We start from the raw sequence: 20,630 nt of genomic DNA, 5'->3' as shown, positions 1-20,630 counted from the left end.
CCCCTGCCAGCCAGGTCATTTGCATTTTCACTGACCATTTCCATCCTAGCCAATTGGTTCCCTGGATTAGAATTCAAACCCTCGGCCGTTACAGGAGCGGGGCCTGGTTCCTGTCCCATGGGAAGACAGTCACCCCCCAACAGGGCCTCCCAGCCGATATCCTGGAGAACCCCAACTACCAGCCAGCCTGACCCCTCCTGGGTCTGCACAGGGATCTGGGCCATAGGCAGGGCAAGGGGCTTCACCCCAGGGAACTTCACCCAGGTCCCACAGTCCCTCAGCATCTGGGGCTGCACCACCACAGTTCTCTCTGTCCCAGGGTCTCGCCCCCGCAGGCGTGTTTCCCCACTGACCCCTGGGCAGCCCCCTATGTCTCTCTGCTCCACCATCACCAGTCCACGCTGCTGCTGCTTCTCCTGCAGCTTTTCCTCGGGCTCTTGCTCTCTCTCACGGTCCTCTCGCTCTCTCGGGCTCTGCTCCCATCCCATCCATCTCCAATCTCCTGATGGGGAACCCAATCGTGAAGACCCTCGTCTGATTGGGGACCAGACTCCCGGGGATGCCTGGCTGCTGCTCCAGCTGCTCTCAGATCCTCTTGTAGCCCCATCTGGGCCAGGAATCTGCTCCTCAGAGCGGTCCTCCTCCTCCAACTGCATGATTAACTGTGCCTTGGTGAACTTCCCCATGCGTAACCCTCTCTTTGTGCACAGGATCACAAAGTCCTTCTTAAGGAGATGGTGATAGGCCATCATTTCACCGTTCCCAAGTGGCTCTGGACTCACAGGCCTGTGTGCTCTTGGCTCCCCCATGGTTTCCAGGAAGAACCCCTGGTGTGCCAACCCTTCTCGTGGTCACCACCTCTTTGCCAGGGTCGAGCTGCAGATTTCTCCGCCCCTGGGACTGCTCCTGCCATCCCCAGGGGAACCCTGCTACTGCAAAAATCCTTCTCTCTCCCAGGGTCGAGTGGCAAGCTCCTCCGCCCCTGAGACTGCTCACTGCAGTCCTCAGGGGGACCCCGTTACTCCAACAGTCCTTCTCGCTGGTCACACACTCCCAGAGGTTAACCGCCCCCTGAAACCGTCCCTCTCTGAGCCTTCAGCACGCCTGGTCCTCATTATCCCTCCTTTGTTTTACTGCTCCCCAGTCACTTACTGCAAGCAGCGCCATTCACGGGGTGCAGTACATCCCACCGCTGCCACCAGTTGTCACGGAGTCACCGGGCGATGCTCGGGAACTGCTCCCCACCAAGCCAGGCAGGACTTTGGGGAGCCTCCTCTCCCTTAGAGCAGACTTGTTCAGGGCAAGAAGCTCACACAGCTTCACCTCCTGGGTCTCTCCTTGGAGCATGCAGCATCCTCTGCCCCTCCGTGCGCTTCCCACAGCGAGTCCACCCCAGCGGGGTCCTGGGGAAGCCACCGGGTTCTGCACCCCCACTTTGCAGTCAGACGTGACTCTCAGCCAGCCAGTAAAACAGAGGTTTATTCGATGACAGGAACAGTCTCTAAAACAGAGCTTGTAGATACAGCGAACCGGACCCCTCGTCTGGGTCCATTCTGGGGGGCAGTGAGCCAGACCCCCAGGTCTGCCCTCCGCCCTTGACCCCAGCCAGCTCCAGACTAACAACCCCTCCCAGCCCCTTTCCCGGGCCAGGAGGTCACCTGATCCCTTTGTCTCCAACACCTTCAGCTGGCACCTTTGCAGAGGAGGGGCCCAGGCCATCAGTTGCTAGGAGACAGAGTGTCAGGCATTTAGGTACACTGGCCCTTTGCTCTGCCAGATACTTAAGAACTGCCATGGGGACACTGAGGCACCAACACAGTATTCAGAGAAAACATTAAGAACTTTCCCAGTTCGTCACAGGATCCCAGAGCCCTGGCTCCAGCCCAAGCCCAGAAGTCGACACTATAATGAAACAGCCACACAGCCTGAGCCCCATGAGCCTGAGTCAGCTGGCCCAGGCCAGCCATTACGTCTAGTTGCAAGGTGCACCTACCCTTAGCCACAGATTGCTCTGGGAGCTTGTGTTCAACTGGCTTCTAGCATGACCCCCCCCAAGTCCAGTTCAGAGTCACTGCTTCCCAGGATACAGCCCCACCCAGCCATCTTGTGGGGCCTACAGCTTTGGTTCCTAGATGTACAGCCTTTCTAGATTTTTTGTAGATCCCAAGGCCAGAAGGGACCATTGTAATCTCCTCTGACCCCTTGTGCAACACAGGCCAGAGACCTGCCCCACAATAAGCCCTAGAGCAGATCTCGGAGAAAACCAGCCATTCATGATCCAAACTTTGCCAGGGTGGAGAATCCGACACAGCCCTGGGTAACGTGTTCCACTGGTTTCTTCTCCTCACTGGTAAAAATTGTGCCTGATTTCCAACCTGAACTGGTCTAGCTTCAATTTCCAGCCATTGGACCGTGTTAGACCGTCCTCTGCTAGGCTGAAGTGCCCATTATTAAATATTTGTTCCTCATTTATCTTGCACCTGGCTGTGTGAAAACACATGTGAATGGGCCCAGGTACCAAGCGAACCCAGCTGCGCCGTAGTGTAACTGACCTGTCCTATCATGATCAGCCGCATCACAGTCTTGGTGTCCCTGCAGAGGCGCCCCATGGCGGGGTTACATCGTCTCTCGGCTCACTCAGCTACTTACTAGCCTTGGCCTCAGGGCCAGGCCCTGCCAGACCCCACTGGAAACAGCCCCCCCAGCAGCGCACCCAGCCCCCCCCAGGGCCCGGCCCCATCAGACCCCACTGGAAACAGCCCCCCCAGCCACGCACCCAGCCCCCCAGGGCCTCCCCATCCGGCAGGGCCCCAGGGCCTGTGTCTGGAGCTGCCTAAAGGGAGCTGGGAACATTCCCCCCAGGGACAGCTGGATGGCGGCAGCCAATGGGAACGTGCAGGAGGCTGGTCCAAGGCTCCAGCGGCCAATGGGAGAGCTTGGTCGGTTGGTGGCATTATTGGCGGGTTGGAGCAGCCAATGGCTGCTGGTGGGAGCCAGGGTGGGGTGGGGTCTCCCAGCACATGCCAGGGGAGGGGTGCGAGGAAGCTGGGCTGGGGGCTCAGTGCCATGTTCCGGGAGGGGGGATCTGCCCTTCACGTCACAGTGACCCCAGCCTGGGGGACGTCACCGCAGCCCCCAGACAGGCCAGCGTCTCTCTGCAGCCGCTCGCCCTGCGGGGTTCAGTTCCAGGGGAGCCTGGCCCATGAGCCCTGCCCTGCTCCAGGGCTCCTGGCCATGGGATGAGCTCAAAGTGCTCCATGGACCATCCCTCAGCCCCAGAGCTCCCACCATCGCCCCAGGGGGAGACTGGCCACGTTTCACACAAGGGGAAACTGAGGCACATGAAGGTGATTTACCCAAGGGTATTCACTGAGTCAGTATCAGCAATGGGAATAGAAGCCAGGAGTCATGACTCCCAAACTCCACCCCTGGTCTAAGCCACTAGCCCCCACTCCTCTCCCAGAGCAGGGATAGAACTCAGGAGTCCTGGCTCCTTCCTTACCCCTCCTACCAAACTCCCTTAACTCCAGGTATAACCCAGAGCCCCTGGACAGACAGGGGTTGGGCTGGGCTAACACAGGCTGCCGCGGGCACGGCCCAGACTGACCAGATTTTAAATCAGGATCAAAACCTCAGAAACGTCCCAAACCCACTTTATTGCTGTTAGCAAAGCTGCAGAGCGAGATGGGGGGCGCAGGGCTGTGGACACACACGGGGCACAGGGCGGGGGCTGTATAGGGACTGGGCCCTTCCCACACAGACCCCACGCTGGGCGCTGGGCTCAGCAGGGCTGGACCCCAGGGGAGCTGCACACAGGTGCGATGGGGCCTTTAGCCGGGCACTGGGACTGCCCCACCGCCAGCCATGGGCCCGATCCCACCCCACCTGGATCCTGTTGACCGGGAATGGCCAAATCTGGCCCAAAGCCTTCTGGGTAATGGCTGGAGGGGCTTTACCTGGGGTGACTGACAGCAGCCTCTGGCCAATAGGGGCCGGGCTTGGGGCCCAATCCAGCGCCCACTGGAGTCGAGAGAAACCTTCCCCGTGACGGCAATGGGGTTTGGATCAGCCCCATGGGCCCTGCTGACCCCTGACGAGGGGTGACCCTCATCCCCAGCCCCATGGGCAGCAGCCCTCTCCCTGGATAGGTGCCCCCTCCAAGTCCGGCACAGGAGTGCGGAGAAGTGGGGAGCCCAAGGGGCCGGCTCCCTGATGAGTCTCTAGCGGGTTGGCTCAGCACAATTACGGGGCCAGTGGTCTGAGTACAGCAGCTGGCACCAACGGGCATGGAGCAGGGACGCTGGGGGCAGCGCACAGGGGGCGTGCGAGTGGGTCCCACGAAGGCACCTGGGGGATTCAGGGGCCCCACCTCCTCCATGCGTTTACCTGAAAGGCAAAGAGGGTCGGTTACCAGGAGCACTGGGCCCTGACATGAGGCTAGCAGGGATCGGGGCCACTCCTCAGCACCCCCATAGAGCCTCCCATTAAAACAGGTGGTCCTGTCTGGGCAGGCACAATGGGTGGGGGGTCTCCCAAGGGGGTGCTGGGTGGGGAAGGGGCTCTGGATGTGGCTGGGGGGGGTCACAGCAGGTGGGGGTATTTCCTGAGGGGGTGCTGGGTGGAGGAGGGGCTGTGCTGGCTGGGGGAGCACAGCGGGTGGAAGGGTCTCCCCAGGGTCTGGGTGGGCACAGGGGCTGTGGCTGGCTGTGGGGGAACAGGAGCTGGACGCTTTCCCCAGGGGTGTGGGTGGGAGAGGGTTATGGCTGGCTGGGGGAGCCCAGGGGCTGTGGATGCAGCGGGTGCCCTCTCCAAGCAGCGGCTACTCACAAGGGGCCCCGCGGGTTGCGGGCAGCGTTCATCTTCATCCCCTTGATGATGAGGATGGTGCCCGCGATGATGCCAATGATGCCCACGGCCAGGCCCAGGGCGCACACCAGGGTCTCTGTGGTCTCAGGGATGGGGGTGTGCACCTGGGCTTCTGGAGAGAGGGACGGGCATGGAGTGAGGGGAGCTGTTCCTGCCCCTCCCTCCCAGACTTGAGATAGAACCCAGGAGTCCTGGCTCCCAGCCTTCCCTGCTCTAATCCACCAGCCCCCACTCCCCTCCCAGAGCCGGGAAAAGAACCCAGGAGTCCTGGCTCCCAGCCCTGTGCCCAGCAGGGTCCCCGGCGCCCCGGCCTCACCCCAGTGCTTTGTGAAGGGCTCGGGCAGCCCCCCGTGCTCCACCCGGCAGTCGTAGAAGTCGCCCTCGCTGGGAAGGAAGGGCAGGTAGGAGAACTTGCGGAAAGAGTTGTCCTGGCAGGGGTAGAAGTCGGTCTCGTAGACGCCCCCCGTCACCTCCTGCCCATTCTTCAGCCACGTCACGCTGAGCGCGGGCGGGAAGAACTTGTCCGCGAAGCAGATCAGGACGTTGGGCTCGCCCAGCTCCACGGGGTCTTCGGGGAACACGGTCACCTCAGGGGGCACTGGGGAGACAGGGGTCAGTGGGTCCCATTGCCTGGCCCTGAGCCAGCTAGTCCCTGCCCTGGGGCCAGATGGGAGCCGGCGCCCTGTAGAGGGGAAAGGCCCCGTGTCCCATTCCCTGCCCCCCTGAGCCAGTCAGTCCCTGGTGCTCACACTCCAGCTCAGGGGTCTGTCCCCAGGACTGTGGGGGCGTCACCGGGGCCACCCCAGCTCCCTGCCCTGACGGCTCATGGGGCACCAGGAACAGGGAAGAGAATCCCTCAGGGGCAGGGCCTGGCGCTGGGCAGGGCCACGAACAGCCCTCACAAAGGAGCTGCCGGGGACCCCCAGCCTGGAGGGTGTGAACTGCCTGGGCCCCCTGCCCTGCAGAGCCCTGGCCCGGCTGCCTGGCTCCCCAGAGCACTCCAGGGGCTGGGAGAGGAGCTGAGTGGGGACGCGCAGTCTCTGGTGGGGGCTGGTATTGGAGCCGTGTGAGGAGGGGAGAGCCCACTGGTGAGCAAGGCGGGGAGAGGGCCCCGGGAGGGGTGCCTGGCAGGAAAGGTAGGGGGAGGGTCAGGTCCATGGCAGGGAAGGTGCTCCCCGTGCCGTACCATTCTCAGCCCACGTGTGGTTGGACCTCTGGAACAGGATGTCCAGGTTCTGCTTGTCCACGGCGATGTTGCCCAGGGCGCCCTGCGCCTCGAAGCTGGTGAACTTGCCGAAGTCGGGCAGGCGCCAGACGGTCTCCTTCCTCTCCAGGTCCACATAGAAGATCTCATCCTGGTCGAACTCGAACATGAACTCCCCAGACCCCTGCTGGGACTGGTCCGTGCGCTGGTAGAACTCCGCCTGGGACAGTATGTTCTCTGCTGCGGGGAGATGGGTGTCAGCACAGGCCCTGCCCAGGGAACGGGGTCTGAGTGCTCCCCCTAAGGTCACAGCCCCTCCAGCTCCCAGGCCTTGGCATTAGGACTCCTCGGTGTGAGGGGAAAGCAGCCACAGGGAGCACAGGGACCCCTGGCATCATGCTGGGGCATTGGGGTCAGCGCTGCCTGGGAGGGGACAGCGCCCCATACTACTGTGCTCCCCCCATGCTGATTTGTTCACTACAGGTCTCCCATCCAAGTAGCGGTGTCCAGGCCTCTACCCACTTAGCGTGGGAAGGGGGACATGACCACAATCAAAAATGGGGAGGGGGGAGACATTCCATTTTCCCCACTGTACCTGGGGCTGGTTCCATGTCCCGGGGTCATCATGACCTGGTTCTCGAGAGATTTCAGTCCCTGGCCTCCGACACTCACACCCCTGGGTCAGTCACTGGGAGACCCAGGAACTCCCCAGCCAGAGACATTAAAGCTGCGCTGGGGGGTCAGACATACTCCAGGGGGGAGGGGTCTGGCTGGGGGCTGAGGCTGGGAGTCCCCAGGGCCCAAAGGAGTTGGGCACCTGCATTCTAGGGAGTCATTCGCTGACCCCAGCTCGCCCGGCAGGATCTCACCGAGTGACTGCAAAGGAGGGAACCCGCCACCACCAGCCAAGGAGAGTCGGCCCCACAGAGCCCCCGCCCCCCGTGGGTCTGAGCCCTGGGGGGATGGGGGACAACAGGGACAGGCCGGGGAGCGGGGCCAGGGGATTCCTGCTCTGCACAGACACACTCACTGCTCAGCAGGATCTGGCCCTGGCGTGGCTCTTTGGGGAATGTTCCCCCATCTCCCCTATGCCTGATGCCCCCCTGGGGGGGATCAGCCCCTGAATCCCTGTGGGGGAGGGGGCTGCACCCCTAGGGCAGGGCTGTGTCATACCCAAACCACAGCGACTTCCTCACGATTCTTCTGCTGCCCCTGTGCCGGCCTCCCCTCCCCCCTCCCTGCTACAGGGGTGAGACCCTCCCCCTTGCAGCCCCCACCCTGTCCAGATCAGCCCTCTGACCCCTCTCTGCCCACCCCATCGCCTGCTTGCCATGGCACGACATCCTCCTCCCTGCAGGCTCCTCCCCAATCCGGCTCCCCCTGTGCCCCTCCCTGCCCCATCAGCCCCCCATTGTCCCCTCCCTGAGGGGCAGCTGGGCGCTATGGGGGTGAAGCTGCCCCCCCCGGCCCAGATGCCCCCGCCCCGCCCGTACCTGTCACCGCCCCGGCGCCTGGCAGGGCCAGCAGGGTGAGCAGGGCCAGCTGGGCCATGGGGACGCCCCGTCCTGCACCCATCTCCTCTCCCCGGCACTGGGCTGGGTGCAGGGCCGGCAGCACTAGGGGACCCCGGGGGGGCACATGTCACACCCCGGGGGGGGGCAAGGCTGGGAGGCAGTGTCCAGCATTGGCCAGGGGAGCCCAGCCCAGGGGCCTGCGCCCAATGGCAGAAATCCCTGCGCCGACCAGGCTGTTACCGGGCAGAGCAGCAGCCCCGAGCCTCGCCCAGAGGAGATGGAGAAATTCCCAGGCTGCACAGCCAGGCCCGGACTGTGGGGCGGCTCCAACCAGCACCCCAGTGTGGGGGCAGCACCGCCGGGGAGGGGGGTGTTGTCCCCGGTGCAGGAACAGCACTGCCGCGAGGGGACTGTCTGTCCCCAGTGTGGACGCAGTGCCACTAGTGGGGGTTTGTCCCTGGTGTGGGGACAGCACCTCCCCGCACGGCACTCGTCCTGTCCATAGACACCTGCAGCACGGCTGTGTGCACAGCGGGGGCTTGGCTGGCACAGCTCTGCATTGGGGCGGGGGGTCACCCCCTGATCCTAAGAGCTCTTCCCTGTAGGGGTCACATCCTGACCCACGGATCTCAGCACAGATCTTTGCCAGGATAAGCAGTAAGTGCAGGCCAGGGCACAGACAGGTAACAAGGGAATTCTCCATGGGACACTGGGGCACGGGGCCTTTCTGTCTAGGGGGCACCAGCTCTGATGTGGGGGTGGGGGACTGGCTGGCCCAGGGGTGGGGGATGGGACACAGGATCTGTCCCAGAAGCTGCCAGCTCCAATCTGCTGTTAGTGACCAAACTCCCTCCCCCCATCCCATCTGTTCTGGGCCGTGTGCAGAAGGTTGGTCCCTGTCCCCTGCCCAACTCCCCTCGCCCCCCGCCCTGGCACCAACTCTCTCCCCGCTAATGCGCTGGGTGGTCACACTGCGCCTGGCTGAGGGTCTAGGGACAGGAGAGGCCAGAGAGGGCTTTGGTTAGGGTTAGTTTGGGGGCTGGCCTGGGACCCAGGAGCCCTGGGGTCATTCCTGGCCCTGCCATAGACTGTGTGTGACCCTAGGCCAGTCACTGACTCCTCTGCGGGGCCGGCGCTTTCATTTAGGCGGCCTAGGCAATCGCCTAGGGTGCCAGGATTATTGGTGGGCGGCATTTTGCCGGAGAGGGCGGCAGGCGGCTCCGGTGGAGCTGCTGCAGTCCTGCCTGCGGACAGTCGGCTGCTCCTGCGGCTCCGGTGGAGCTGCCATGCCTGCGGCAGCTCCACCGGAGATACGGGACCAGCGTGCGGGGCGGCGAAATTGTTGTGCGCCTAGGGTGCTCAAACCCCTAGTGCCGGTCCTAGTCCTCTGGGCCTCCCTCCCCAGCTGGGCCATGGGAACACTGGCCCGGCCCTGCCCCACGGAGTGGGGGCTGAATGCAGCAGAGAGGGGGAGGGGCTCAGAGATGGGGGGGGCCAGGGAAGCCCCTTAGGGAGATTGAGGGTGGGAGCAGCTGGGAGGCCGAGCTGTGCCTGACCCATGGAGACTGAGCCCCCGCTCTATGGTAGGGTGCCTGGGGGCAGGGCTCAGGCCCACCAACAGGGCCGGCACCAGCCCACCAAGCAGGTGCTTGGGGCGGCCAATGGAGAGGGGCGGCACGTCCAGCTCTTCAGCAGTGGGTCCCTCACTCCTGCTCGGAGCGAAGGACCAGCCGCAGAATTACCGCTGAAGAAGAAAGTGGTGGTGGAGCTACTGCCGGGGTGCCGCTTGCGATCGTGGCTTTTTTTTTTTCCTCCGCCACTTCGGGCGGCAACAACCCTGGAGCCGGTCCTGCCCACCAAGGTGGGGGACAGGGGAGCTCAGAACTTCTCCCTGTGGGGCCAGCCCCAAACCTTCCCCTGGGGCTAAATTTACCCAGACACCTCCCCACACCCATCCTGCCCCATCCAGCAGCAGAGGGTCGAGGTATCAGGGGAAGGGGACGGAGGGTCCCAGGCCCGTTGCTGGGGGCCCTGCTCTGGTGGGGGCTGGTCCCTGGGCTGGCCCCGCTCTCCAGCTGCCCCGGGGCCATAACAGGCCCCAGGCGAGTCCTGCAGCCCGACCCCAGGCCCTGCTCTGCCCCCTGTGAGGGAGAAGTAGGGAACCGAGCCCTGCTGGGGCCGGCTCTGCCTGGCGACTGATGATGCTGCCCAGCCCCGGTGCTTACTGGCCCCTGGGCTGGGGGTGCCCAATCCCCGGGGCCGTGGGCAGCGTCCCGGGGCTGGTGCTCGGAGCGGGGCAGAGAAGGTCTCAGTCTGGGGGGTCCCGACGAGTTTCCAGGTCTCTCCCTCCTGAGCAGCGATGGGGGCGGGTCGGATCCTGGGGGCCGGGAGCTGCTGGGCTGGGGCTCTGCTAGTGACACTGATGGTGCTGAGAACCCACCTGGCTCATTGCATGGAGCGCCCAAGTGAGTAGAGACCCCAGCGCCCCGGGGAGCCCCGTGCTGGGCAGCACTGGGTGTATCCGTGGGGATCAGACCTCAGCGCCCTGGGGAGCCCCGTCCTGGGCAGGTGCTGGGTGTATCTGGGGGGGGTCAGACCCCAGTGCCCCGGGGATCCCCGTCCTTGGGCAGCGCCGGGTGTATCCAGGGGGGTCAGACCCCAGTGCCCCGGGGAGCCCCGTCCTGAGTAGGGGCCGGGTGTATCGGGGGGGGGTCAGACCCCAGTGCCCCAGGGAGCCTCGTCCTGGGCAGGGGCCGGGTGTATCCGAGGGGGTGGGACCCCAGTGTCCCGGGGAGCCCCGTCCTGGGCAGGTGCTGGTTGTATCTGCGGGGCGGGGTCAGACCCCAGCGCCCCAGGGAGCACTGTCCTGGGGAGGTGCTGGGTGTATCTGCGGGGCGGGGTCAGACCCCAGCGCCCCAGGGAGCACTGTCCTGGGGAGGTGCTGGGTGTATCGGGGGAGGGGGGTGGGACTCCAGTGCCCCGGGGAGCCCCGTCCTGGGCAGCGCTGGGTGTATCCGGGGGCAGGGGCGGCAGGTTTGTATAATTTTTGGCTGTGCCTAGAACGGGTCCGGGTCCAAGTCCCACCTCCCCCCACACCTGCCTTGTAGCCAATCTATATTTTAAAATAATGTAAAACTGGACTGGAAACGATGAGTGTTTGCAGTTTCCCTCTATTGCACAGAATCACTATTGTAAGAAAACTTTTTTAGCTGAATATCAACTTTAATACTCTGTTGAATACAGAAACAACCCAGCACTTGGCTCAATAACCCTCCAACGCAAACACTTTCTAACATTAAAGCCAAACGGAGCCCCTTCTTTTGTGACATTCTTCAGGAGGCAGCCAGCACTTTTCGGCCTTGTTCGGGGGGGGAAGGGGCAGGGGATGCGGCAGGAGTGGTGACTGCTGATGGGGGGGGGCAGGGTGTCATGACACTCCCCAAGCCCCAGCTGCTCACGTGCAGGGAGCCCCCTCATCTCCCTTCTGCTGGGTGCCGGGGGCGGGGGAGGGGGTGGAGCTGCCGTCACTGAGCACCTCCTCCCTGCTGCTGCCCCTCACCGTAGCCTCACTGGGGTTGGGGGGTGGGGCTGCCCCTGCCAAGCGTGGGGCAGGAATGGTGACTGCGGGGTGGGGGGGCAGGGTGTCAGGAGTCCGACACTCACCCAAGCCCCAGCTGCTCGGGTCCAGACTCCAGGAAGCCCCCCCGAGTCGGAGTTGTCTCCTGGTGGGTGTCGGGGGGAGGGGGATCACATGCGCCCCTCCTCCGTCTGCAGGCTCAGCAGCCGCGTAGCCCGGCGGCCAGTGAGCGAGCCCAGCGCAGAGTGGCAGGGACGCTTGGGGGAGAGAGGCGGGGGCAGCAGGCAGGGCCAGGGGATGCTTTGGGGGAGACATGTGGGGGCGGTGGGAGAGACCTGGCCCTGAATATTGCTGGAACAGGGGCACCATGGGCCCATATAACTCGCCACCCCTGTCCGGGGGCGTCAGACCCCAGCGCCCCGGGGAGCCCAGTCCTGGGCAGCGCTGAGTGTATCGGGAGGGGGGGTCAGACCCAGCGCCCCGGGGAGCCCCGTCCTGGGCAGCGCTGAGTGTATCCGGGGGGGGTCAGACCCCAGCGCCCTGGGGAGCCCCGTCCTGGGCAGCGCTGGGTGTATCCGGGGGGGGGTCAGACCCCAGCGCCCCGGGGAGCCCCGTGCTGGGCAGCGCTGGGTGTATCCGGGGGGGGTCAGACCCCAGCGCCCCGGGGAGCCCCGTCCTGCCTGTCCCGGTGTCCCCACCTCCGCTCAGTTTCTCCCCCTCCCCGTCTCTGCGCTGCGGCCCCTACGGTCTGTGCTCGGAGTTACGGACATGCCGGGACCCGGGGCGGGTCCCTGAGCCCAGCCCGTCTCCCCCCGCAGGGCGGGTCGTGTTCCAGGGGAAGTCTGACTGTCTGTTCACCAACGGCACCGAGCGGGTCCGGTTCCTGGACCGCTACATCTACAACCGGCAGCAGCTCCTGCACTTCGACAGCGACCTGGGGGTGTACGTGGCGGACACGGAGCTGGGGCGGCCCCAGGCCGAGCACTGGAACAAGGACCAGGCGATCCTGGCGCAGGCGCGGGCTGAGGTGGACCGGTTCTGCCGGCACAACTACGGGGTGGCGCAGACGGGGAAGATGGTCGGCCGCACAGGTGAGCGGGGCCGGGGCTCCGAGGGGGCGGGGTAACGGGGGGAGCCCCCCACCGCCTCCGGGTCTGGCTGCGGCGCCCCCTGTCGGCAGAGCGCAGAGCCCCACCCACGTCAGTCTGGGGGGGTAGCTGACCCCTCCCCTTTCCCAGCCCCCCACCCCTCTGAGGGGTTCAGCCCCCAGCGCCCCACCTGACTATCTGGGGCAGGCGGCTGCTGCGGCTCCTACCCTCCTTCCTGCACTGTGGGGACCAGGCGATGGGGCAGAACTTCCCAACCCCACCCCTCCCCCCTCAGGGTGCCCCTTGGCTAGGGGGTGGGAGCAGCCCCTGGTCCCTGGGCTGAGACCCCCGTCTCCCTGGGCCCCGAGCGTCAGACAGTCCCTGGCTCTGTCCCCAGGGGGTAAGAGGACGCAACTCCCCTCAGGCCCTTTCTGCTGATCCTGCCTGGGACAATGGGGGGCAGGAGAGAACCAGCCCCACCCCGGGGCAGTGAGGGGGGAATGGGGTGCCTAGGGAATCAGACCCCCCACACCGTGGGGAGCCCTGTCTGTCATGGGCACATACAGGGGAACGGGACCCACACATCCAGGGTGCCCTGCCCCAGGCAGCTGCCAGGAATATCAGGGGGTTGGATGCCCTGTCCTGGAAAGGCGCCGTGTGTGTGGTTGGGGGAATTGGACTCCACACACCCTGGGGAGCATCACCCTTGGCAGGTGCTGGGCATATGGGGGGGTGAATATTTCCATGGGGGGGCACCTGTTCTCCCTGAGCCCCCCTCCATCTCTAGACCCTTCCCCAGCGCGCTCGCTCTCTCTCTTTCTCACCCCAGTTCAGCCCAAGGTGAAAGTTTCCCCCACGAAATCAGGGTCCCAGCCCCACTCCCACCTGCTGGTTTGCTCCGTGACGGGGTTTTACCCCTCGGGGATCGAGATCAAGTGGCTGAAGAATGGGCAGGAGCAGACGGCCGGGGTGGTGTCCACGGAGCTGCTCCAGAATGGAGACTGGACCTTCCAGATCCTGGTGATGCTGGAGATGAGCCCCCAGCGCGGGGACATCTACACCTGCCAGGTGGAGCACATCAGCCTGCAGGGCCCCATCGCCGTGCACTGGGGTAAGAGTGCTGGGTCACCCAGCCCCCACAAATACCACCCCAAGCCAAGACTTCAAAGCGCTGTCTACTGTAGCCTTTTATTCTATTTAATATTAATTATGTTTCAGTGGGTTCAGATCTGGGCTACAGCCTCAAGATCAACAATGTTATCTCTGTTTGTTCTGGATTTAGAGCCCATGGGAGCATAGCCACCTAACACGTACACGAGCGTCTCTCTTTTAGCAGTTTTATTAGGGTTACCAACAAAGGTCTAAATGTCACAGCACATACAACCCCTAAAGATAAGTACCACGTACTAGTCACATCCTCCTAGAGATGGTGTTTGTCTGGTGCCCTCTCATGGATTGACCATCAATATTCGGGAGTGGTTCCTGCTGGAGTTTTCCATAGGAAGCTCCATTTTCCTGCTCTGAGCACTTTGAAGTATTTATTAATAACTTTGATTAATTTCACTTCCTGGTTTTTATACTCCGTGTGCGGAGTAGAAATCCAGGGTGCTGCGTTAGTTGCTCCTGCAGTGGGTTGAGGTGGGGTTTGCTGACTGTTCAGTATCATGGAATTCATTTGCTGCTGTCTTTCTTACACGTCAACGCTCGTGAGAATTTAGGTTCGGGGTAAAGTACTGATCATGTCCACGCTGGGAGCACTCTCCCAGAAGTGCTGAACTCATTATCTAAAGCTTATCGTTATATTCAAACCCAATAGGTGCCAATGGTAGAAAACCATTTTGCTTTGAGATTTACAGATTAATTAGATTAGGCATTTTGGTTACAACAGCTGTAACAGCTGGAGACACTTCATATAATTTTTGATAATCAGTACTGATATGCCATGATCCATCTGGTTTTTGTCAAACTGGAGAATTGCACGTAGAAGTACACGCACGAATGATTTCCTCTTGCAGCAGAGATTCAATGGTTTCCGCAGTACAGGTCTGTCACATCTTATGCGCATTTAACATGCGCAATTTCAGCTTTACGCGGATGGGAGCCCGGCCCGGAGGCCCCTGGCTCTGCCCCGGCCGGCACCGGTCACTGGTGCAGACGGGAGCCCAGCCCGGAGGCCCCTGGCTCTGACCTGGCCCGTTCCATGTCCCTGTTTCAGAGGCGCAGTCTGACTCCGCCAGGAGCAAGATGCTGACAGGGGTCGGGGGCTTCGTGCTGGGGCTGATCTTCCTGGCGCCCGGACTCCTCATCTACCTGAAGAATAAGAAAGGTGGACGGCTCCGGGTGGGAGCGGGGCACCAGAGTGTGGCTGGGGAACTGGGGAGGGCTCAGGGGAACCCGCCAACACTAGCCAAGGAGGGAGTCTGCCCTGCAGAGCCTCCCCCCAGCCCACCGGGACTCTGGGTTGGGGATTTACAGTAATAACAGGGGAGGGGGAGTAACCCAAGGCCTGGGGGCCGGAGGGGGCTGGGTTCCTAGTGAGGGACGTTCCATGCTGTGGGGCAGGGGCTGGAGCTCTGACCCCCAGGAATCGGCTTTCCCCACCCAGGGCTCTGACCATGTTTCTCTTTGTTTTTCAGGGCGCCCCGTTCCCCAACCTGCAGGTAATTTCAATCCCCCTTCCCCTGTTAAACCCGCCTCCCTCCACACTGAGCACAAGCTGCCTGGGGCATCCGTGGGGCAGCTGCTTCTGCCCCTCAGCGCATGACACCCGCCCAGCTCAGCCCCTGGGCAACTGGGCACTGGAGCATTGGCCCCGCGGAGGAGGAGACTGCAGCTCCCTCAGTCCCCGTTCAGGCCGATCCCTGAGCTGCTCCTGGGGGCAGAGGGCCCTGGGTCCTGCTGAGCATCGCCCAGCCCTGCGGCTGCCGGGCAGAGTCACTGGGGCACCCTGGGGCCTGGCAGAGAAAATTCCCCATCCGTCCTGCTAGCCCCAGGGCCAGGGGCTGATTTCTCTCCCCTCTCCCTGCAGGGCTCCTGAGTTAGATCCTGGGCGTCGGATCCCCCAGCTGGCAGGAGTTTCCGTCCGTCTCTCCCAGCACCTCACCCAGCCCGGAGAATGCCGAACCTGGGGCCGGTCCCTTCCTGTCCCCCTCTGCTCCCTGCGCTCTGCCTGGCTCCAGCCCGCGCTGCCCCCCCGGGGACCCGTCCCTGCCCCTCAGTCCCTGCAGGGTCTGCCTCGGTGTGACCCCTCCTGTGTTAACCCTTTCCCTGCCCCAGCCCAGCCCCACTTTCCCTCTCGCTGACCCCACTGCCCTCGGGGAACCTTTGGGGGATGCTGCTCCGCAGCCGGGGGGGAAGCTGGACTGAGGCTGGGCGCTGTTAGAACTGCTGCACCCTAATAAACCATTCCCAGCCCCCCCTCTCCTCCCCCCGGCTCCATGCTCATTGCTCCCACAGGGCCGGGACGGGGCTGGGGGCTCTGGGCTCTGGCTGGGAGGAGGGGACTCAGGGCACAGAGCAGCTGCCCTGGGGGGACTCCCCAGACACACCCTGGGGCCATTCAGCGGCTGGAGGGATCAGGGCTGTGCTGGGCAGGGCCGGATCTGACTGGAGGGAGGGGGCAGTACCCCAGAGGGGGGCTCTGCGGGTGGGGGTGGCTCCTGGGGGGGGCTGTGGGTTCCCAGTCCCAGTGCAGACTGGTTCCTTCCCCAGGGGTGGGGGCAGCAGGGAGGAGGCCGTGGGAAGGGGGCCCCCAAGCCCCTTTCCCAGGGGAGAGGCAGCTGCAGAGGGGGAGATGCTCCCATCCCCAGCCCAGCAGCATGGACACCCTGGCCTTAGGGGCAGCGATGGGGCAGGGCTGGGCTGGAGGGGGTTGTCAGTGAGCTGGGCTATGGGAGAACCTCACGGATGGGGCAGGGCAGTTGTTATCCAGGGGTCCAAACCCCCCAGGGAGTCAAAGCTGGGTGCTCACATTCCCCCTCCCCCCAGTCCAGCCTGCGCTGCCACCCTGTTCCAGGGCTGCCCAACTGTGGCCATTAACGCTCCCCTGGCCCATCCCCCCACTGCTCCCATTGGGTACTGGTGTCCCCGTCACTTCCTGTCCCAAAGTGCCATGTGCTGTTCCCCAGCTGCCAGGCCCCACCCCAGAGGTGGCTGCATTTCTAGGGGGGGAATTGGCCCCAGTACTATCGGGTGCAATGACCTCTGAGATCCTGGTGGGGGAACGTCCCAGAGAGCGGGGAGACCAGGCCATGGGGACGTCCCTGTCAGCTGCTCCCATGGGCTGTTCCCGCGGGAGGGGACACAAGACGAGGGCGTGAATCTGTGTGAGTCACTCAGAGCCTGGCCTGCTGCTCCTACTGCTGGCCAAGGCCCCCCGCCCTGGAGTCTCCTCTCTTCAGCACCCCACACGGACCATCCCGTCCCTGCTCCTGCCCCCTCACCCCCCGGCTATTCACCTTCCTGACACTGTGGGCAAGTGGATGGGGCTGCACTGAAGGGCCGGAGGGGAGGGAAGGAGGGACTGGCTGGCTCAGGGGGTCAGGGATGGGACATGGGGCCTCTGCCCTTTGGGGGCTGGGGGCTCTGATCCAGCCTCAGGGCAGGGGACTGGCTGGCTTAGGGGGCCGGGGCCAGGACATGGAGCCTTTGCAGTACAGGGCCGTCAGTCCGGTGTCAGCGTGAAAGTCCCCGTGCAGTTGCCCACAGTCCAGTGGAGACATTTCCCCATCCCCGCGACCCAGAAAGGGTTAACGCCCCGTCTGCTTGTGAGTGGACAGAGGGACAGACTGACGCCTGCTTTCCCCTCACCCTGGTTTCACTTTCCCCTTGGGATGGTTCTGAGCCCCTCCAGCCCCAGCCCCAGCAGCATCCAGCACACCCTGCTCCCCGACCCTCCCACCCCGACTCTACCCAGCGCCCGGTGATGCCGGGTCAGCGCCACGCTGCCACTGGCCGAGCCCCGGAGGTGCTTACCCCAGCCTAGCGTCTCTGCCTGTTTGTGCGTCAGTGAGACACCAGGTCCCATGGGTAGGCGTCATTTCGGTGCCAGGGACTTTCCACCCAAACCCCCCCCGCCCCTCGGGCCTGCAGCCCGGCTGGCACTCGGGGCCTGGCCCAGCCCCACACCTGCACTGGAGAGAAATAAAGTGTGAGTGAAATGCAGCCCCAGTTGGTGTCCTCACCCCACGGTACAGAGGGGACACTGAGGGCAAGGGACTTGTCAGAAACCACAGAACTGTGATAGAACCCAGGAGTCCTGGCTCCCAGCCACCTCCTCTCCCTCTGCTCTGATTCACCAGCCCCACTCCCCTCACAGAACTAGGAGAGAACCCAGGAGTCCTGGCTCCCAGTCCTACCTGCTCTGACCACTAGTCCCCACTCCCCTCCCAGAGACAGGATTCATAGATTCATAGACTCTAGGACTGGAAGGGACCTCGAGAGGTCATCGAGTCCAGTCCCCTGCCCTCATGGCAGAACCAAATACTGTCTAGACCATCCCTGATAGACATTTATCTAACCTACTCTTAAATATCTCCAGAGATGGAGATTCCACAACTTCCCTAGGCAATTTATTCCAGTGTTTAACTACCCTGACAGTTAGGAACTTTTTTCTAGTGTCCAACCTAAATCTCCCTTGCTGCAGTTTAAGCCCATTGCTTCTTGTTCTATCATTGGAGGCTAAGGTGAACAAGTTTTCTCCCTCCTCCTGATGACACCCTTTTAGATACCTGAAAACTGCTATCAGGTCCCCTCTCAGTCTTCTCTTTTCCAAACTAAATAAACCCAATTCTTTCAGCCTTCCTTCATAGGTCATGTTCTCAAGACCTTTAATTATTCTTCTAGCTCTTCTCTGGACCCTCTCCAATTTCTCCACATCTTTCTTGAAATGCGGTGTCCAGAACTGGACACAATACTCCAGTTGAGGCCTAACCAGCGCAGAGTAAAGCGGAAGAATGACTTCTCGTGTCTTGTTTATGTAACCCTTCTGCCCCTCTGAGTTGGCAGCAACAAGGGCCGGGTTCAGTATCCAGGGGTTCCTTTTCAGTAACACAATGCATAACCGGCTCGAGCCCCCACCCAGTGACCTGGGACACTCACATACCACACCCCCCCGGGCGCCTCTAGGAGGCAATACTTCCCCTCTCGCAAGCACGGAGTCTGAGTGTAGCAAAATCTTTTTAATAAAAGAAGGAATCAATGCGGCATCCCATTGGAGAAACACCACAAACAGGGTTATAACACAACCATAAACAAAAACCCACCTCCAAGTACGTTTGGCACTGTCCTTTTTCCCCTTAGGGTTTTAAGTCCAATCACCCCAAAGTCCAACAACCCAAAAGTCTCTGTTCAATGCCCCCCCCAGAGTTCGAGAGTTTATCTGTAGAGGTCCCTCCCCCCAGCCTGGGTAGAAAGGGGCACCTTACGTGGTCCGGGGCCAACTGCCCTGCCTCTCTGTGGGTTCTGCTTCCGCCTTCTCCATGAACTGCTCTGCTTTACCAGCCGCTCCACGCTGCTCCTCCAGCCGTCCTCAGAAACTGCTCCACTCCACCAGCTGCTCTGCTCCATGAGCTGCTCCAGTTCTCTCTGCAAACTGCTCAGTTCCGCTCGCTCTGTGGCCTGCTCCACCCATCCCACAGCTACTCCGCTCTGCCAGCCGCTCCGCTGCCACCAGCTGTCCCATGATCTGCTCCAGCCGTCCCCACGACTGCTCCACTCCGCCAGCTGCTCTGTTCCACAGTATCACTTCAGGCTCCCCCACTAGTTAGCACCGTACTCAGTGCTCTCAGCTCAGTAATTTCAGCTCTTTAGTGATTTCAACTCTTAGTGATCTCAGGTGCTAGTGGGGGAGCCCCAGTGCTAGTGCACCATTAGCCCAAAGTGAGTTCAGCTCAGTCACCTGTATTTAGATTCTTAAGGGAATAGAAAAATCAACTCTGACATTCCACAGTGGAGAGAGGAGGGGGTGCAACTGGTGCTTCTAGCTCTACAAGGAGACTGCACCACCAGGCACAGATACCTGTCCCCAGCCTCTCTCAATTCACTGGGTTTTGGAACCCATGTCCCTTGTCTAGCAAGTACCACCCAACTGAGGGTGAGTCATTTGTCACCAAGCAGTCCCACAGCTCAGCAGTCTGGGATAGGGTAGGCGTGCCTATGCAAATACACTCTCTGACATTCTTTCCACCAGATGTCAGGGTAGAGCTTATCCTGACTCTGCTTACATTTACAACACACCTGTTAATGCATCCCAGAATCAGGTTTGCTTTTTTGGCAACAGTATCACACTGTTGACTCATATTAAGCTTGTGGTCCACTATGACCCCTAGATCTCTTTCGGCCATACTCCTTCCTAGACAGTCTCTTCCCATTCTGTATGTGTGAAACTGATTGTTCCTTCCTAAGTGGAGCACTTTGCATTTATCTTTATTGAACTTCATCCTGTTTACCTCAGACCATTTCTCCAACTTGTCCAGATCATTTTGAATTTTGACCCTGTCCTCCAAAGCAGTTGCAATCCCTCCCAGTTTGGTATCGTCTGCAAACTTAATAAGCATACTTTCTATGCCAACATCTAAATCGTTGATGAAGATATTGAACAGAGCCGGTCCCAAAACAGACCCCTGCGGAACCCCACTTGTTATACCTTTCCATCAGGATTGGGAGCCATTAATAACAACTCTCTGAGTACGGTTATCCAGCCAGTTATGCACCCACCTTATAGTAGCCCCATCTAAATTGTACTTTCCTAGTTTATCTATAAGCATATCATGCGAGACCGTATCAAATTCCTTACTAAAGTCTAGGTATATCACATCCACCGCTTTTCCCTTATCCACAAGGCTCGTTATCCTATCAAATATCAGAGGGGTAGCCGTGTTAGTCTGGATCTGTAAAAGCAGCAAAGAATCCTGTGGCACCACGATTTCAACAGCTTCCACCCCACCATCAACCTCAGCCTGGACCAATCTACACGGGAGGTCCACTTTCTTGACACCACGGTGCAAATAAGTGATGGTCACATTAACACCACCCTATATCGAAAACCTACCGACCGCTATGCCTACCTTCATGCCTCCAGCTTCCATCCCGGGCACATCACACGATCCATTGTCTACAGCCAAGCACTGAGGTACAACCGCATCTGCTCTAACCCCTCAGACAGAGACCAACACCTGCAAAATCTCCACCAAGCATTCTCAAAACTACAATACCCGCACGAAGAAATAAGGAAACAGATCAACAGAGCCAGACGTGTACCCAGAAGCCTCCTACTGCAAGACAAACCCAAGAAAGAAACCAACAGGACTCCACTGGCCATCACATACAGCCCCCAGCTAAAACCCCTCCAACGCATCATCAAGGATCTACAACCCATCCTG

General features: G+C 61.5%; 4 protein-coding genes across 15 annotated transcripts in view; 3 read left to right on the top strand and 1 right to left on the bottom strand.

The window, feature by feature from the left end:
- LOC127032762 (DLA class II histocompatibility antigen, DR-1 beta chain-like) overlaps window positions 1-15,675 on the top strand; it is a 287,605-nt gene extending 271,930 nt beyond the window's left edge. For all 3 annotated transcript variants that reach the window (XM_050920322.1, XM_050920313.1, XM_050920310.1), the window contains exon 6: window positions 15,278-15,675. In XM_050920322.1, coding sequence (XP_050776279.1) covers window positions 15,278-15,291 — 14 coding nt within the window. In that variant the 3' untranslated portion in view covers window positions 15,292-15,675. The remainder of the gene's footprint in view (window positions 1-15,277) is intronic.
- Window positions 1-20,630, bottom strand: part of LOC127032759 (HLA class II histocompatibility antigen, DR alpha chain-like) — a 414,007-nt gene that overhangs the window by 277,301 nt on the left and 116,076 nt on the right. For 6 of the 9 annotated variants that reach the window (XR_007768904.1, XR_007768908.1, XR_007768907.1 and 3 more), the window contains exons 2-6: window positions 7,564-7,581; window positions 6,053-6,310; window positions 5,183-5,464; window positions 4,828-4,978; window positions 4,038-4,386 (exon numbers count right to left, since the gene is read on the bottom strand). Coding sequence is in view for 3 of the 9 variants with exons in the window: in XM_050920296.1 (XP_050776253.1) it covers window positions 4,383-4,386; window positions 4,828-4,978; window positions 5,183-5,464; window positions 6,053-6,310; window positions 7,564-7,581 (713 nt within the window). In the remaining 6 variants the exon portion in view is untranslated. Of the gene's footprint in view, window positions 1-3,637; window positions 4,387-4,827; window positions 4,979-5,182; window positions 5,465-6,052; window positions 6,311-7,563; window positions 7,582-20,630 lie in introns of those variants that run through there. The other 3 variants (XM_050920296.1, XM_050920299.1, XM_050920298.1) reach the window with 3 other exon arrangements.
- Window positions 9,823-20,630, top strand: part of LOC127032765 (HLA class II histocompatibility antigen, DR beta 5 chain-like) — an 84,065-nt gene continuing 73,257 nt past the window's right edge. The window contains exon 1 of the mRNA XM_050920337.1: window positions 9,823-9,889. The gene's annotated coding sequence lies outside the window, so the exon portion shown is untranslated. The remainder of the gene's footprint in view (window positions 9,890-20,630) is intronic.
- The window catches only part of LOC127032761 (DLA class II histocompatibility antigen, DR-1 beta chain-like), an 84,004-nt gene continuing 73,257 nt past the window's right edge, over window positions 9,884-20,630 (top strand). The window contains exons 1-6 of one of the 2 annotated variants that reach the window (XM_050920306.1): window positions 9,888-10,049; window positions 11,980-12,252; window positions 13,079-13,360; window positions 14,465-14,575; window positions 14,886-14,909; window positions 15,278-15,675. In XM_050920306.1, the coding sequence (XP_050776263.1) occupies window positions 9,944-10,049; window positions 11,980-12,252; window positions 13,079-13,360; window positions 14,465-14,575; window positions 14,886-14,909; window positions 15,278-15,291 (810 nt within the window). In that variant the 5' untranslated portion in view covers window positions 9,888-9,943 and the 3' untranslated portion in view covers window positions 15,292-15,675. Of the gene's footprint in view, window positions 10,050-11,979; window positions 12,253-13,078; window positions 13,361-14,464; window positions 14,576-14,885; window positions 14,910-15,277; window positions 15,676-20,630 lie in introns of those variants that run through there. The other variant, XM_050920307.1, reaches the window with a different exon arrangement.

This window comes from Gopherus flavomarginatus, chromosome 12, assembly GCF_025201925.1.
Source record: "Gopherus flavomarginatus isolate rGopFla2 chromosome 12, rGopFla2.mat.asm, whole genome shotgun sequence".
Classification (NCBI taxonomy): domain Eukaryota; kingdom Metazoa; phylum Chordata; order Testudines; family Testudinidae; genus Gopherus; species Gopherus flavomarginatus.
The sequence above is the reverse complement of the archived record's forward strand: the minus strand, read 5'-3'. Positions and strand labels throughout refer to the sequence as shown.